Raw genomic sequence first — 14,668 nt, forward strand, 5'->3', positions numbered from 1 at the left:
GTTTACGCCTTTCAGTATCCCATCCCGAAATTTTGCTCTGGGCTCCCTATACAATGGGCATAATAAGAGTTAAGTCTGTTTACATCGAATTAAAATCAGGGCTGCACTTAAAAATCACAATTCTGTGACCTGCATAAGTGTACATGTGTCTACCAGAGGTTTTTTTTTTTGGGGGGGGGAGTTGCATAATGTATTTGGTGTCTATATATAGGGTACTTATCACTGCAAATCTTTCTTCAGCTTCCTCTAGCTTCTGAGATCAGGCGTTCATCAGGCATTCTTTGTACAGAGTCAAAAGGGCTGCATGCATACATAAAGAAGAAGAAGAGTTGGTTTTTATATGCCGACTTTCTCTACCACTTAAGGGAGACTCAAACCGGCTTACAGTCACCTTACCTTCCCCTCCCCACAACAGACACCCTGTGAGGTGGGTGAGGCTGAGAGAACATGACTTGCCCAAGGTCACCCAGCAGGCTTCGTGTGTAGGAGTGGGGAAACAAATCCAGTTCGCCAGATTAGCCTCCACCGCTCGTGTGGAGGAGTGGGGAATCAAACCTGGTTCTCCAGATCAGACTCCACTGCTCCAAACCACCGCTCTTAACCACTGCACCACGCTCTTAAACCACTACCCCACACTGGCCATCAACTCACAGCTGACTTACGGTGACCCCGTAGGGTTTTCAAGGCAAGAGATGTTCAGAGGTGGTTTTGCCATCACCTCCCTCTGCGTAGCAACCCTGGACTTCCTTGGTGGTCTCCCATCCAAGTACTAACCAGGGCTGACCCTGCTTAGCTTCTGAGATCTGACGAGATCGGGTTAGCCTGGGCCATTCAGGTCAGGGCTCAAAAGGTCTAGAAACTTGCTTTCCAAAAAAACAAAACTGAGTTTCTCTGGATTTTGGAATCCACTGGTGGTTCTTAAACTTTCTGAGTTGGAGCCCACATTTAAACTCTCTGGGACTCCCCGCCTCCCCCAATATAAAATACAGACATTTTACCTTAGTCGTGATTAACGGGTTTATATTTTATTTTTCATTTTTACTTTTAAATATAAAGGATTAGGGAGCAAGAGGCTGTGTTTCATGGCCATTCCACGCACTGTGCACAAAATCTCATTCTCACCATCAAACCTCCCCGTGTTACCTCTTCTCCTGTTCCTCGTCCTTCCTGGCTTCATAACCCACCTGTGAGAGAGCCATGACCCACTTTTGGGAACCGCTGGAATACCCCAAATGGTGATTCCAAATGGTGATTTTATTTTGTTAAGGATAAGACCTGGCAATGGTCAAGGAAACATGTTCACACTAACTGGCCCGGAGCCTCGTGCTTAATCTTCAGCAATCCATGTTAAAAGGATTTGAGTGACCTGGTGCAGAGGTGAAGTCAAAGTCTTGATCAGACGCAGGGGAAGTCGTTTCTAATTTACTTCTAGGGTTGCCAGGTTCTCACCTACCTTCGGCGGGAGCTTTCTGTGTTATGTGCACGCACGTGCTGACACGGCACTTCTGGTTGTAAACCGGAAGTACCACCTGGCGCGCGGGGCTGCAGCGGGCAGCCCGCTCGCCCCGGGGAGGGCGAGGGAAGGTTCCCAGCTGGTGCGTGGGCATGCAGCGGGTGGCCCGCTCGCCCCGGAGCAGGTGGATGAGGGAAGGTTCCCGCTGGCTCACGGGCCTGCAATGGGCAGCCCGCTCGCCCCGGGGAGGGAGAGGAGAGGCTTCCCGGCTGGTGTGCGGGTGTGCGCGTGCACGATTGCCCGCCGACCCTCAGCTGGTCGGCGGGCAGAGGGGCACTTTACCGGGGGTTTGCCCACCACCAGTGGGCACCTGGCAATCCTATTTACTTCCCCCGCCCCTTGGGAAACTTACCTTGATGGTTGGGATGTTTAACATTCTTCCCCCTTATTTTAATTTGACTTGTAGGGAAGGAAATGAGGGCGTATCAACATGCCTTCTTTGCGTATCTCGTTGAATTTGCAAGTACAGATTTTTCTGTGAAATTATTGGGGGCAAATCATTTTAGTTGTCATTGTGGTGGTAAACCTGCATTGTCAACCAGCCACCCGATTCCCTGCATGTAGAAAATTTGGCGTCACATTTTAATCTTCATGACCTGCTAGTTTTCTATATGCAGGGATCTTATTTTGTGAATGTAGCACTCAGTCATGACCACTGCAGTGGTGTATCTCAGACTCATGTTTATCAGCTCCATGAAAACGAGGCCTATGATTCATTCATAAAAAATATGACTGTCTTCCCCTCTCACGACAGGTGCGTTATCTTTTGGGATGGATGGAGGATTTAGAAGAATCTGAGGAAGCTGGCAGTGTGGAGAAACAGGAATTCTGTCATCCCTTGTGCCAGTGTTCCAAATGTGGCCCCGTGCAAAAGGTCAGTCTCTTTGTCTGTCCCAGCTAGCTTTCTCCTCTCCAGCGGCCTGTGATTAATTGGGGGCAGCTCCCAGCCATGCCCCATCCTTAATAGAGCTCACGACTTCTTGGGATGAGCTGCTTCTCTGGCTAATCCGGTTGTTGAAAGGATTGAGTGGTAGTGTGGGGAAGCTTGTTGTATTGTGTAGGGAGAGGGGTGGGCAGCTCTGCAAAGGAAGGTGGGAAAAAATGGCTTCGACTCTCCTGCCTCTTTTGGTGGCCTGTTCCAGCACTGTATTGCCCAAGGAGTTTTTATACTTGTGAGAATACCCAAAACTTTGACCTCCCAACTGCCTAATCCTATATATGCCAAGTTATTATATTTAGGAAAGTAGGTATGTCTTTTTTTTTTTAAACTGGTGTGCAGAATCTTTTATCGCAGTCTTCTCAAAATCCTGCGTCTTATGTTCCAGAGATAGGCTATGGAGTACTATGTTCAGTTTTGGGCACCACAATTTTAGAAAGATGTAGACAAGCTGGTACGTATCCAGAGAAGGGCAACAAAGATGGTGAGGGGTCTGGAGACCAAGTCCTATGAGGAAAGGTTGAAGGAGCTGGGTATGTTTAGCCTGAAGAGGAGAAGACTGAGAGGGGATATGATAACCATATTCAAGTACTTGAAGGGCTGTCATATAGAGGAGGGTGCCGAGTTGTTTTCTGTTGCTCAAGAAGGTCGGACCAGAACCAACGGATTGAAATTAAATCAAAAGAGTTTCCGTCTAGACATTAGGAAGAATTTTCTAACAGTTAGAGCAATTCCTCAGTGGAACAGGCTTCCTCGGGAGGTGGTAAGCTCTCCTTCTCTGGAGGTTTTTAAGAAGAGGTTAGATGGCCATCTGTCAGCAATGCTGATTTTGTGACCTTAGGCAGATGATGAGAGGGAGGGCATCTTGGCCATCTTCTGGTCACTAGGGGTGTGGAGGGGGGAGGTAGTTGTGAATTCCCTGCATTGTGCAGGGGGTTGGACTTGATGGCCCTGGTGGTCCCTTCCAACTCTATGATTCTATGGAGACATCTCTGGTTTCTCTCAGATACTCCTTATCCTGACATCCCTAAGAGATCACTTTGAAAAGGGTATAGATGGGTATGATGGTTCCTTGGCTTTACCACTGATCTTAAATCCACCCCAAAATGTGTACAAGATGAATAGCTGCCCCACTACTCACTGTGTTTTATACAGCAGTAAAAGTCTTTATGAAGGGAGAGATCCTGCAGGGGTATCAAGTGACCAATCTGAAGTTACTGATTTCTGACAATTTCATAGAATCATAGAGTTGGAAGGGACCACCAGGGTCATCTAGTCCAACCCCTTGCACAATGCAGGAAATTCACAACTACCTTCCCCCCTACACCCCCAGTGACCCCTACTCCATGCCCAGAAGATGGCCGAGATGCCCTCCCTCTCATGATCTGCCTAAGGTCATAGAATCAGCATTGCTGACAGATGGCCATCTAGCCTCTGCTTAAAAGCCTCCAGGGAAGGAGAGCCCACTGCCTCCCGAGGAAGCCTGTTCCACTGAGGAACCTGTCTAACTGTTAGAAAGTCCTTCCTAATGTTTAGACAGAAATTCTTTTGATTTAATTTCAACCCGTTGGTTCTGGTCCGGCCTTCTGGGGCAACAGAAAACAACTCGGCACCCTCCTCTATATGACAGCCCTTCAAATACTTGAAGATGGTTATCATATCCCCTCTCAGTCTTCTCCTCTCCAAGCTAAACATACCCAGCTCCTTCAACCTTTGTTGCCCTCCTCTGAACATGTTCCAGCTTGTCTACATCCTTCTCAAATTGTGTTGCCCAAAACTGAACACAGTACTCTAGGTGAGGTCTAACCAGAGCAGAGTAAAGCAATACCATCCCTGATCTGGACACTATACTTCTGTCAATACAGCCTGAAATCACATTTGCCTTTTTAGCTACCGCATCACACTGCTGACTCATGTTCAGTGTTTGGTCTATTAGTTCCTTAAAGGGTTTTAATGCACGTATGAAATAACTTAGGAGTGCTCTTCCAGATTTCCTTCAAATTAGTTTAATTTGATTTCTCTTGACAGGAACTCTTCAGGGTACCCTCTAATGGGCTTGGCGTGAACGCGACAAACCATGACGGCTTGACGTCGCTGCATGTGGCCGCCCTCCACGGGCGTGTTGACTTGGTCTCCCTCTTGCTGAAACACGGAGCTGATATCGGGGCCAAAAATGCAAACCGCGCAGCGCCCCTTCACCTAGCCTGTCAGAACGGTCATTTCCAGGTAAGCGGGGTGTCTTGTTGAAGGTTGGCAAAACTGCTGGAAGAGTCATGAAATATGGTTGGCAGCTGAGTTATAAAGGCATGTTGACAATCCGCTTATGAATTGAGATCATAAGAAGAGCCCTCCTTTTGCTACATATTCATATAAGCATTGAAGCTGAAGACTTTTAGCTCTGATTTTTTGTGTTGCTGCTGTTCAAAGTCGGCATGTCTGTCCTTTGCCTTTGGCAACAGGTAGTGAAGTACCTGATGGAGTCTGATGCTAAGCAAAACAAAAAGGACATCCATGGAAACACCCCCTTAATTTATGCTTGCTTGAATGGCGATCAAGAGATAGCGGACTTTTTGTTACAGGTGAGAAGCACCATTTCATATTTGCGGTTTCCCTTTGCTTGTTTTCCGCCCTCTCCTCCTATTTAGTAGTCAGCCAGGATGGTGAGTGTAATACTCTTACCAGTAGTTGGCTGGTAAAAAAAGGGCAAGAGGCTAAAAAGGGCAATAGGGTATGGAGGTGGGGTAGAAAAGGAGAGGTTGTTCGATCATTGGGTTGGATCCTGTGGATCTGTTCAGGTAGCGGAAGCTTCCCTGATGCTCTTTGAGTCTCCTGTGTCAGGGAACGCTCTGCTAGCCAAATGGATCCATGGAATTCAACCCACTATGGTTAAATAAGTTTGCATACTGTCAAAGCCTGACTAAAGGTGTTATGTTTTTAAAGGTATTGAAAGAAGCATGCGAGAATTTTCAGTTTACCTATTGAAAGCTTCTGCACAGGTTTAGTAAGAAAAGCTATCTTTTTCATTGCTTGTTAGAGTAACCCACACATTAAAATTGCCCCCTGCCCTGATATAATGGAGTAAAGCTTTAGTTGTTCCATTAGTTAATCAATTAAATCTTTACTTAATTAGTTTGCCTGTTGAAGTTCCCAGCCCAGAGAGGTTTTCCTTTTTTAAAAATGGAGCGATTATTATGTTGTCCCTCTACATTACTGCCCTCTTTCATAGTCTTTGGCATCCCTCTGTGGCCAGCATGGTGTAGTGGTTAAGAGCTGTGGTTTGGAGCAGTGGACTCTGATCTGGAGAACCGGGTTTGTTTCCCCACTCCTACGCATGAAACTAGCTGGGTGACCTTGGGCTAGTCACGCTCTCTCAGCCTCACCTCCCTCACAGGGTGTCTATTGAGGGGAGGGGAAGGGAAGGTGATTGTAAGCCAGATTGTAAGATTAAGTGGTAGAGAAAGTCAGCATATAAAAACCAACTCTTCTTCTTCCCTCTCTTCCTTTCCCCTCTTCAGCACAGCGCGTCAGTGAGCCTTTCCAATAACGAGGGGAACACGGCCCTCCACAAAGCTGTGATGGGAAGCCACGAAGCTCTGGTCCGGCTGCTCCTGCGGTACCAAGCACCAACTCACATTAGGAACAACCGACAGCGGACTCCTCTAGACTACGCTGAACCGGTCAGTGGCAGAGTTGGGTTCCAGGAATGCTCACTGCCGCTTATAAATACTCTGAACCTATGCAGGGGTGAAGATCAACTCTGCCAGCCCCATCTGGCAGCCAGCCAGACGCCTGCATTGGTTTGTCTGCATCAAAAAGTAGTTCTGCATGTGAGATGGTTGGTTCCCCCATAAAACAAAAAATGGAGCAATCTGAAAAGAAAGGCGGATAGAAAAATCCAAGCCTCAGTTTTAAAAAGCCTTTCTTCTGCTCAGAAAGAGTTCCAAGGAAGCATTCAGTATTTGAATCCCTGCCTCTGGAGATGCTGCTTTGTAATTGGCTGTGAGTGAAACTAAGCTTGCGTGTCCCGTGCTTTGCCTTATGCGCGGGGATTTCACCCGGGCTGAGCTCAGGGGAGAGGGAAGAATCGGGTTAACAGAGGAACAGGAAGGTCCAGGATTTGTGAGGGCTGGCGTCGAGGTCATGTCTAATGGAGGGAAAACTCATGCGTAACTCCAAGGAACAACCGAGACAGACTTGGGGTGAACGTGAATGAAAGTACCAGGCATAAATGACCTTAATTGTGCTCATAGCTTCCTGTCTGGTGACTGAAGGGAGTCCAAGGAAAGACTGAGGAGCTGCAGAGGCCGTCTGCCGTAGCAGGGCCATCCTGGGGCTCAGGGAGGACTTCGCTAAGAAAAAAAGCCCAAAGCAACCCACCTTGTTTCTTATCTCCCCATTTAAAGAATTCAGGTATCTTCAAGCTCTTACAAGCCGTATCAATGTCAGAAGAAGGAAGTCAGACAGACTGTGAAGCTCACATGGCTGTGAAGATCCGGAAAAAAAGTGAGTGCTGCCATTTTGATGACGATAAGCAAACTGAGCCCGTTCTACCATGTAAGTTGAGCCCTGGTGGCTGCATAGGACACACCTCTTTGCCCGAGAAACACACATAGCCCGGATGGTCTGCAGAAAAATGTCCAAGTCCAAAAGTTGTGCAATCTCTTTTACTAGAACCACTTTCGTGTCGCAGAACGGTGTTGAAGCTTTTGAGTCAGGGGTGTCAAACATAAGTCCCGGGGGCTGCATCTGGCCCCTTGAGAGCTCTTTTCCGGCCCACGAGCCAGCCGAGGCAGCCACACACATACCCCACTCTCGATCTGGGCTGGCGAGGCATGGCCAGGCCTGACCAAGTGACATTTATGTCATATCCGGCTCTCGCAACGATTGAGTTTGACACCCCTGTTTTGAGTTCTCCAGAGCTCTTCATCAGGCTGACTGTTGAGTGCCGAAAAAGAGAGGAAGAAAAACAAGACTTGTTTTAAGACTCTGCAGGAGCTGCAGATATCTGGGGCTTTCCCACCATGCCCTGAAACATCCTATTTTGCTGTTTTGGGGGTAGGTGGGTTAGATGCTATACGGCAGATATGGGCAGAAGGTAGACCACAACTCAACAGTGGGCTACCAGCAAATTTCCATTAGACCACCGAGTGTCTGCTGACCACTGAGATTCTTGCAAAGGATTCTAGACTAGACAGTCCTTATGCAAGGAATGCAGGAAAGCATTGTTAGGAGATCCTGAATATACAGCCTTGTTTTGCAACTTTGAAATGCTCTGTTGACCATGAGGGTTCGACCACTTGGGACAGCAAACGTAGATCAAAGGATGCTCAGACAACAACCAAAAACAGCAGGAGATGCCAGGTGTGTAGCTCATTGGTTTTATAGAGGGATGTACAGCATAGAGACCCCACCAGGGACTGCACGTTTTCATTTAGTGATGTGGAAGTGAGAGACAGTTGGTTGAACCTGACCGCAGCTGTCTCTCTAGAGTGACTTTGAGGACTGTATGGTTGGAAGAATAAGTGTGGTTTTTTAAAGCGTCAAAATCCAGCTGTGCATATGGCAGACAAGCACAGTTTTCACCAGCTGGGTGTGAAGAGAATGGGTGAAAACACGGGGAGTTTTCATTCTGCTAGCTGTGGAGGCTTCCTCTGGCAGAACAGATAGAAGATGCCTCCCTATTTGTTTTCAAACCTTGGCCGCAGTTGGTAAAGGGGACAGAAAAAGCCACACAGTCCCACAAATTGGCACTGTGGCTCTTTTTGTTGAGGCCGGTTGACGGTACATCTCGTTTTCTTCGATGGTGCTAAGGAGCACCAACCAGCTCAGAAGGAAGCTCCACTTATCAAAACTTGGAACACATCTGTCTCTGATCCAAGGGAGCAAGTCTTCACAAGCCTAGAAGAAGAGTTTGTTTTTATATGCCAACTTTCTCTACCACTTAAGGGAGAATCAAACTGGCTTACAATCGCCTTCCCTTCCCCTCCCCACGACAGACACCTTGTGAGGTAGGTGGGGCTGAGAAAGTGTGACTAGCCCAAGGTCACCCAGCTGGCTTCATGTGTAGGAGTGGGGAAACCAATCCAGTTCACCAGATTAACCTCTGCTGCTCATGAGGAGTGGGGAATCAAACCCGGTTCTCCAGATCAGAATCCTCCGCTCCAAACCACTGCTCTTAACCACTACACCGTGCAGGGATGTTACAGAATGTGTGTTGTGCCAGTCCAGAGGAATCATAAATAACTTTGCCTTCCCTTTGTGTAAGTGGGGATATTGCCAGTGGGTTATTTGTTTCTAAGCTTGAAACAAAAGTGATTTGATGACCTTCACGGGGATGGGCAGGGCTTTGCATTTCCTGTTATAGTTCCACCCACCTGCCTGCTTTTGCGCAGGTGGCTGTATCTCTTTGCGGCTTCTTGACCTAAGTGGGAAAGACTGCATTAATCCAGTGTTCTTGCGAAAGTGATCCGATTCCTCCAAAGGTCATTTTTTGTACATCCCGTACTAAAAAGGTCTTCCAGATGACATCTGTTCTAGAAGCTATCTTTGTAAGAAGGGATTTTGAAACCATTGGGCTCTTTTGTGAAGATGTCCGTCTACTCCCACGTCCATCTACTCCAGCATCCTGTGTCACACAGAAGAAGAAGAAGTAGAAAAGGGCAAGAGTCCAGTAGCATCTTAAGGACTAACAAAAATATTTTCTGGTAGGGTATGAGCTTTCGTGAGCCACAGCTCACTTCTTCAGATACAGCTAGACACCACTGAGAAAGACCTCTGACTGAGACCCTGGAGAGCCGCTGCCAATCTGAGCAGACAAAACACCACTGAGAAGAAGAGTTGGTTTTTATACCCCGGTTTCCTCTACCTTTAAGGAGTCTCAAACTGGCTTACTATTAATTGCCTTCCCTCCCTGAGAGAATTCTAAAAGAACTGTGACTAGCCCAACATCACCCAGCAGGCTTCATGTGAAGGATGGGGAATCAAACCCAGGTTAGAGTCTACCGCTCTTAACTACTACACCACAGCCAATTGCTGTGGAAGTCCAGCAAACAGGGTGTGGGGCCAAGAACTTCCTGATGGTACATCCTCTTTGTGACATTCAGGGGTTTACTGCTTTTAGATGTGGTGGTTCTCTTTGTTCACTGTGATTGTTGATGACGGTTGATCTTCTGTGAACGTATCCAGTCCCTTTTCAAAGCTGTCCAAGCTCACAGCCATTGCTGTCTCCACTGGCAGTGATGCCCCAATTTAATTACTCATTGAGTTCCCTTTTGTCTGTCCCAAATCTATTGCTCATCAGGGTTGACATGTGTCACATTCACATGGAGCTGCCTTATACTGAATCAGACCCTTGGTCCATCAAAGTCAGTATTGTCTGCTCAGATTGGCAGCGGCTCTCCAGGGTCTCAGTCAGAGGTCTTTCACATCACCTACTTGCCTAGTCCCTTTAACTGGAGATGTCGGGGATTGAACCTGGGACCTCCTGCATGCCAAGCAGATGCTCTGCCACTGAGCTACAGCCTCTCCCCTTCTGCATGTTCTGCTATTGTGGGAGAGGGAGAAATAAGTTCTTTTTGTCCGCTTTCTCCACTCCATGCATAATTTTATAAACCCCTCTCATGTCCTTTCCCCCAGCTCTTTTCCTAAACTGAAAAGCCCCAGACTCTTTAGCCTTTCTCGATATCTTGCTTGCCCTCCTCTGCACATGTTGGATTCTCACTCCCCACGTGGGTCTCCACTCTGTCTGCAGTCGTCCCTTGACTATTTGGTGGCCCTTATGAAAGCAGAAAGGCTGCGTATAAATTTTGTAAAATAAATAATAAATCTGTGTCTCAGGCAGCGATGATAGTGATGCTAACACAGCATTGGACTGGAATATGTTTTCATTTCTTGTAATGTATTTGAGACTCACTGTGGATGCTAATCTGTGGAGACATCTATCACTTCGACATCTTGTTCAAAAATATCTATTTATTTATAGCATTTATTAACAAATAAGATAGCTTCCACTGACCGTCATTCTTAATTCAGGATCGTGCTGAATTGGTTGCTAAACAAGAATGCCAATTTAATGCCTAGAGGTAGAACGTTAAATTGACATTTAGTATTTGAAGATTATAGTTTTAGCTTATTGATAGGAAAAAGGGTATAAACTTATAATAACGTAATTGCTTCCATTTGACTAGTAACCATTAATTAAATGCTCGCAATTCCTCTGTATTATAATATGTAATGTAGGAGAACAGCAAACTAATATTTGGTATTAATTAGCAATTAGTACTAGAACCTAACAGGGTGAGATTAAAGTTGATGATGGATGGATGCATGCATTATTATATTGAAGCTTGGACACAGACATATTTTTATTTGACTTTCCACCCTTCTTTTCCCCTATTTTCTTTTTCTGTATCCTAATCTATAAAATAAAATTATATTTAAAAAAAAGAAGAATGCCAATTTAATGTTCTCCTTCATTTATTTAAACCTGCAGTTGGTCAGAAGCCCCCCGAAATGGCGGATGACGATCTCGTTGCCCGGCGACTTCAGTTGGTGCTGTCGATCAGCCAGTTTAACAAGTAAGCTTGAAAAACTGCCTTCGGAACACTTTACTGCAGGTGCTTGTAGCAGAAAATAAGGCTACTGCAGAGGCTGTGAAGGTATGGTTAGGGGCTGAGTTTTCAGGCTGTCCTCTCAACCAGGGCTGAAAAGAAACAATGCTGAACTTGAAAAACAGGGTGGTAGAAGGTATCTGTCACTCTTGCTCAAAATTGTGGGCTGTTAACTTTAACTTAATTGGGAAGAAGGGGCTTTGGTATGGAACTGGGGAGAGAATGGAAGAATCATGGGATAAGAATGCTCCATCTAGGGTTGCCAGCTTCCAAGTGTGGCCTGGAGATGTCCCAGAATTACAACTGATCTCCACACTACAGAGGTCAGTTCCCCCTGAGAAAATGGCTGCTTTGGAAGGTGGACTCTATGGAATTATACCTTGCTGAGGTCCCTTCCTTCCCCAAATCTCCAGGAATGTCCTGACCCCCAGCAGGCAACCCTATCTTCATCTAACGTTGCCTTGTTCCCAACTCTATCACTCATTTACACTACCTATCAACTAGCCCCCCATATTATTATGTATGCTGCAAGCAGGAGAGCAGTTGTAAGATGCCCTGTGCCTGTCCAATTCACACTTGGTGGAAAAGAGTAGGTGCCTTAAATAACTAACAATCACAGGTTTTATTTAAAGGCAATAAAACCTTTTTTGAAAGAAATGTGAAAAAAGCTTACCTTGTCCCAAGCCAAATTCCCACTGTATTTTGGAGTGACCGCCCCAACATGGTTGAAGTGGCAGAAATGATTTGGGGAGCCACGAGGCTAGGGTTGCCAACCTCCAGTTGGGGCCTGGAGATCTCCTGGAATCACAACTGATCTCGAGTACAGAGATCAGTTCCCTCTGGAGAAAATAAGTGCTTTGGAGGGTGGATTCTATGGCACTGTACCCCACTGAGTTCACTCCCCTCTCCCAAACGCTGACTGCTCAGGCTCCTCCCTGAAATCTCCAAGAATTTCCCAACCTGGAGTTGGCAACCCTACATGCTCAGTGCACATTGGTTATCCTTGATTTATAAAGTTGAAGAGATGGCTGATGGTCCTGAGCGTGCATTTAAATGGCTTGGTTTCAGACATTTATGGACTTAGATGCCAAAGGGCAACGGCTTCCGTTTATCACTCAGCAAGGTCAGGTGTTAAGAACATTCAAGTCGCCCATCTTAGAGGGCTTTTCCCGTTGAAATGCTGCCACCTAGCGGCTGAGAGACACTGCTCTACTGAATGACTAAAACGTGTTGGTTAAAAGTCATTTTAACCCTGCTTGTCGTCCTATTCAGATCAAAATATTTGCGGAAAACGATAACGCGAGATAAAAGCGTTCCTAACTTTGATGACGAGTTAATGCACCAGGTAGGAAGAAAAGTTTGGAGCATAACGCAAAGCAAATAAATACTTGAAATGCTGTAATGTGGGTTAGGGGGGCGGGCAGGATTTGTGAACTGCAAAAAAATAAAAATAAAAAAATCTGAATAAATGCTGGAAGCTTTACTATGCTTAATATGACAAGATTCCTTGCCCTCTTGTAGGGAGGGACAGAAAGCAGCCAGTGGCACAAAGACTGTAACTGGCGTAAAAACTCATATAGGAAGATTTGATGATGCTTGTTCCCTTCTGCTAATGTAGGCAGAAGGGACTTGATTATACTTCCTCTCTTGTTTTTATGTTTTGTATTTGAGTCTCAGTAAGAAAGGTGGGCTATAAATGTGGTGAACAGATATTAAGAGGGCAATGTCTGATTGACAGTGACGTTCATTCCAGAATCCATGCCTGGGTGTGTGGACACAATTTAGGCCTTGAAGGATCCCTGCTCTAGTCCAAAGTCTAACCATACAGTTTCCCAGCCAAATGCCTCCAGGAAGCCTACATGCTAGGCACGAAGGCAATAGCTTTCCTTTACTCTTGCTGCTCTCCCAGCAAATCACCTTTGAGATATACTCCTTCTGTACATGGAGGTTCCCTGAATAAAGCCATTGATACACCTATCTTTCATGTTCTGCAACTCCCTTTTAAAGCCACCTAAGCCAGTGGTCATCACCGTAGCTTTCACCAGCAAATTCCATCAGTTAATTGTGCCTAGTGCGAAGTACTTTATTTTTCCTGAATATATTGCCCCAAAGCAGAATAGCCCAGTCTCAGAAGTGAAGTAGGGTCAGCCCTGTTTAGTACTTGGATCGAAGACCACCAAGGAAGACCGGGTTGCTATTCAGAAGAAGGCAATGGCAAACCACCTCTGCCCATCTTTTGTCCTGAAACCCCATGGACTCTGGGGTTGCCATGCATCAGTTGCAACTTAATGGGACACAATTATTAATATTAGTTCACCGATGACCAGACTCATACTGAGACTCTGGTTCAGATCTCCTAGGAAGTGTCCTGGTTGAACAGGCTAACCACAAATACTCTACCGAGCCTGCTTTACAGGATTGTTGGGAAAACAAAATAAGGTCTACACTCCTGTCCAGAGCTCCTTAGGAGAAAGGACAGGATACAAAAGAGAAATGATGCATTAAATATCCACTGATCCCATCTCCCCAGTATTTGCAGAAAGATGCTTGCTTTGGAGTTTATGTATCTGCTTTTTGATTTGGAAAGAAAAAATAAAACTAACTTGTATTTTTCCCTTTCCCTTCTCTTAAGTTAGCCATTAAGAGCTTTGATAAGAGTAAACTAAAACCAGTGGACCTTTTGAAACAAAGCAGAGCTCAAATTCTTGCTGCCGGCAGCAAAAACGAACCTACAAGAGATGATGACGACCCTGATGAGGCAGCTACTCCACCTCTTAGAAGTCAGCTCAAGCAACGGAGACACACTGTCAACGTGGCCCTTCCGGACACAGATGTCAACAGCATCTCTGATGTCCCCACCTCCAGAGAGCCAAGCGTTTCCTCGCTAGAAGGTTGCTCCAACGACGAGGAACTGACATTGGAACACTGACAAAGAAGCACGATGGCTGCTAAAGACCGGACGAACCATTCAGTTTCACATGCCGATTATGAGCTTCAAAAGTGGAACAGAAGTTTCTGTTTCCAGCAAGAAAATGAGAATCTCTTCTGTCCGTTCCCCCAACCTTTTAGAGAGAGGATCCCCAAAATCCAATCTGGGTGATTTGTCTTTAATTCAAACTGAGGGGTAAAAACGTTGAGACTATATTTCTGTACTCCTATTCTTCAAATCGATTACAGCAGGCGAGGGAGAGACCTATGGGACTTCCAAAAATCTTAACTTGAAAAGGCACCAGTGCGTTTTGTTTCTTATTTTATTTTTTTGTGCCGCTGAATTATATCAACTTGTCTGAAGGAACTGACGTACTTGAATTCATTAGGAGGGTTTTTAGGTATGTCACACACCGTTCACTGGTAGCTCTCACTGATTTCAGTGGAAGGTGGTCCATACATTGTTAGCAAGGGTAGAATGTGGAAGCTTGAAAGTAACCACTTTTAACAAAGGTACAATTCTGACTTAAGGGGCGTGGGAATATGCTTTTATTGTGTGAAGTGTGGACACCGATGAAGAGATTCTTAAATTCTCATTCAGTGCCCACTGCCTGACTCTGTTGTATTTAAAATGGCAAATATTCAGTGCACAGGAGTGTAATCCCATTAAATGAGTCTACT

At 45.9% G+C, this 14,668-nt stretch overlaps 1 protein-coding gene across 1 annotated transcript in view; it reads left to right on the plus strand.

The window, feature by feature from the left end:
• The window catches only part of ANKRD27 (ankyrin repeat domain 27), a 67,984-nt gene extending 53,996 nt beyond the window's left edge, over positions 1 to 13,988 (plus strand). Inside the window, exons 22-29 of the mRNA XM_056862366.1 lie at positions 2,268 to 2,387; positions 4,479 to 4,676; positions 4,910 to 5,029; positions 5,966 to 6,127; positions 6,854 to 6,953; positions 10,942 to 11,026; positions 12,332 to 12,404; positions 13,692 to 13,988. Of these exons, the coding sequence (XP_056718344.1) occupies positions 2,268 to 2,387; positions 4,479 to 4,676; positions 4,910 to 5,029; positions 5,966 to 6,127; positions 6,854 to 6,953; positions 10,942 to 11,026; positions 12,332 to 12,404; positions 13,692 to 13,988 (1,155 nt within the window). The remainder of the gene's footprint in view (positions 1 to 2,267; positions 2,388 to 4,478; positions 4,677 to 4,909; positions 5,030 to 5,965; positions 6,128 to 6,853; positions 6,954 to 10,941; positions 11,027 to 12,331; positions 12,405 to 13,691) is intronic.
• Positions 13,989 to 14,668: the final 680 nt, after the last annotated feature.

The sequence above is a fragment of the Euleptes europaea genome, chromosome 17 (assembly GCF_029931775.1).
Source record: "Euleptes europaea isolate rEulEur1 chromosome 17, rEulEur1.hap1, whole genome shotgun sequence".
In the NCBI taxonomy this organism is placed as follows: domain Eukaryota; kingdom Metazoa; phylum Chordata; class Lepidosauria; order Squamata; family Sphaerodactylidae; genus Euleptes; species Euleptes europaea.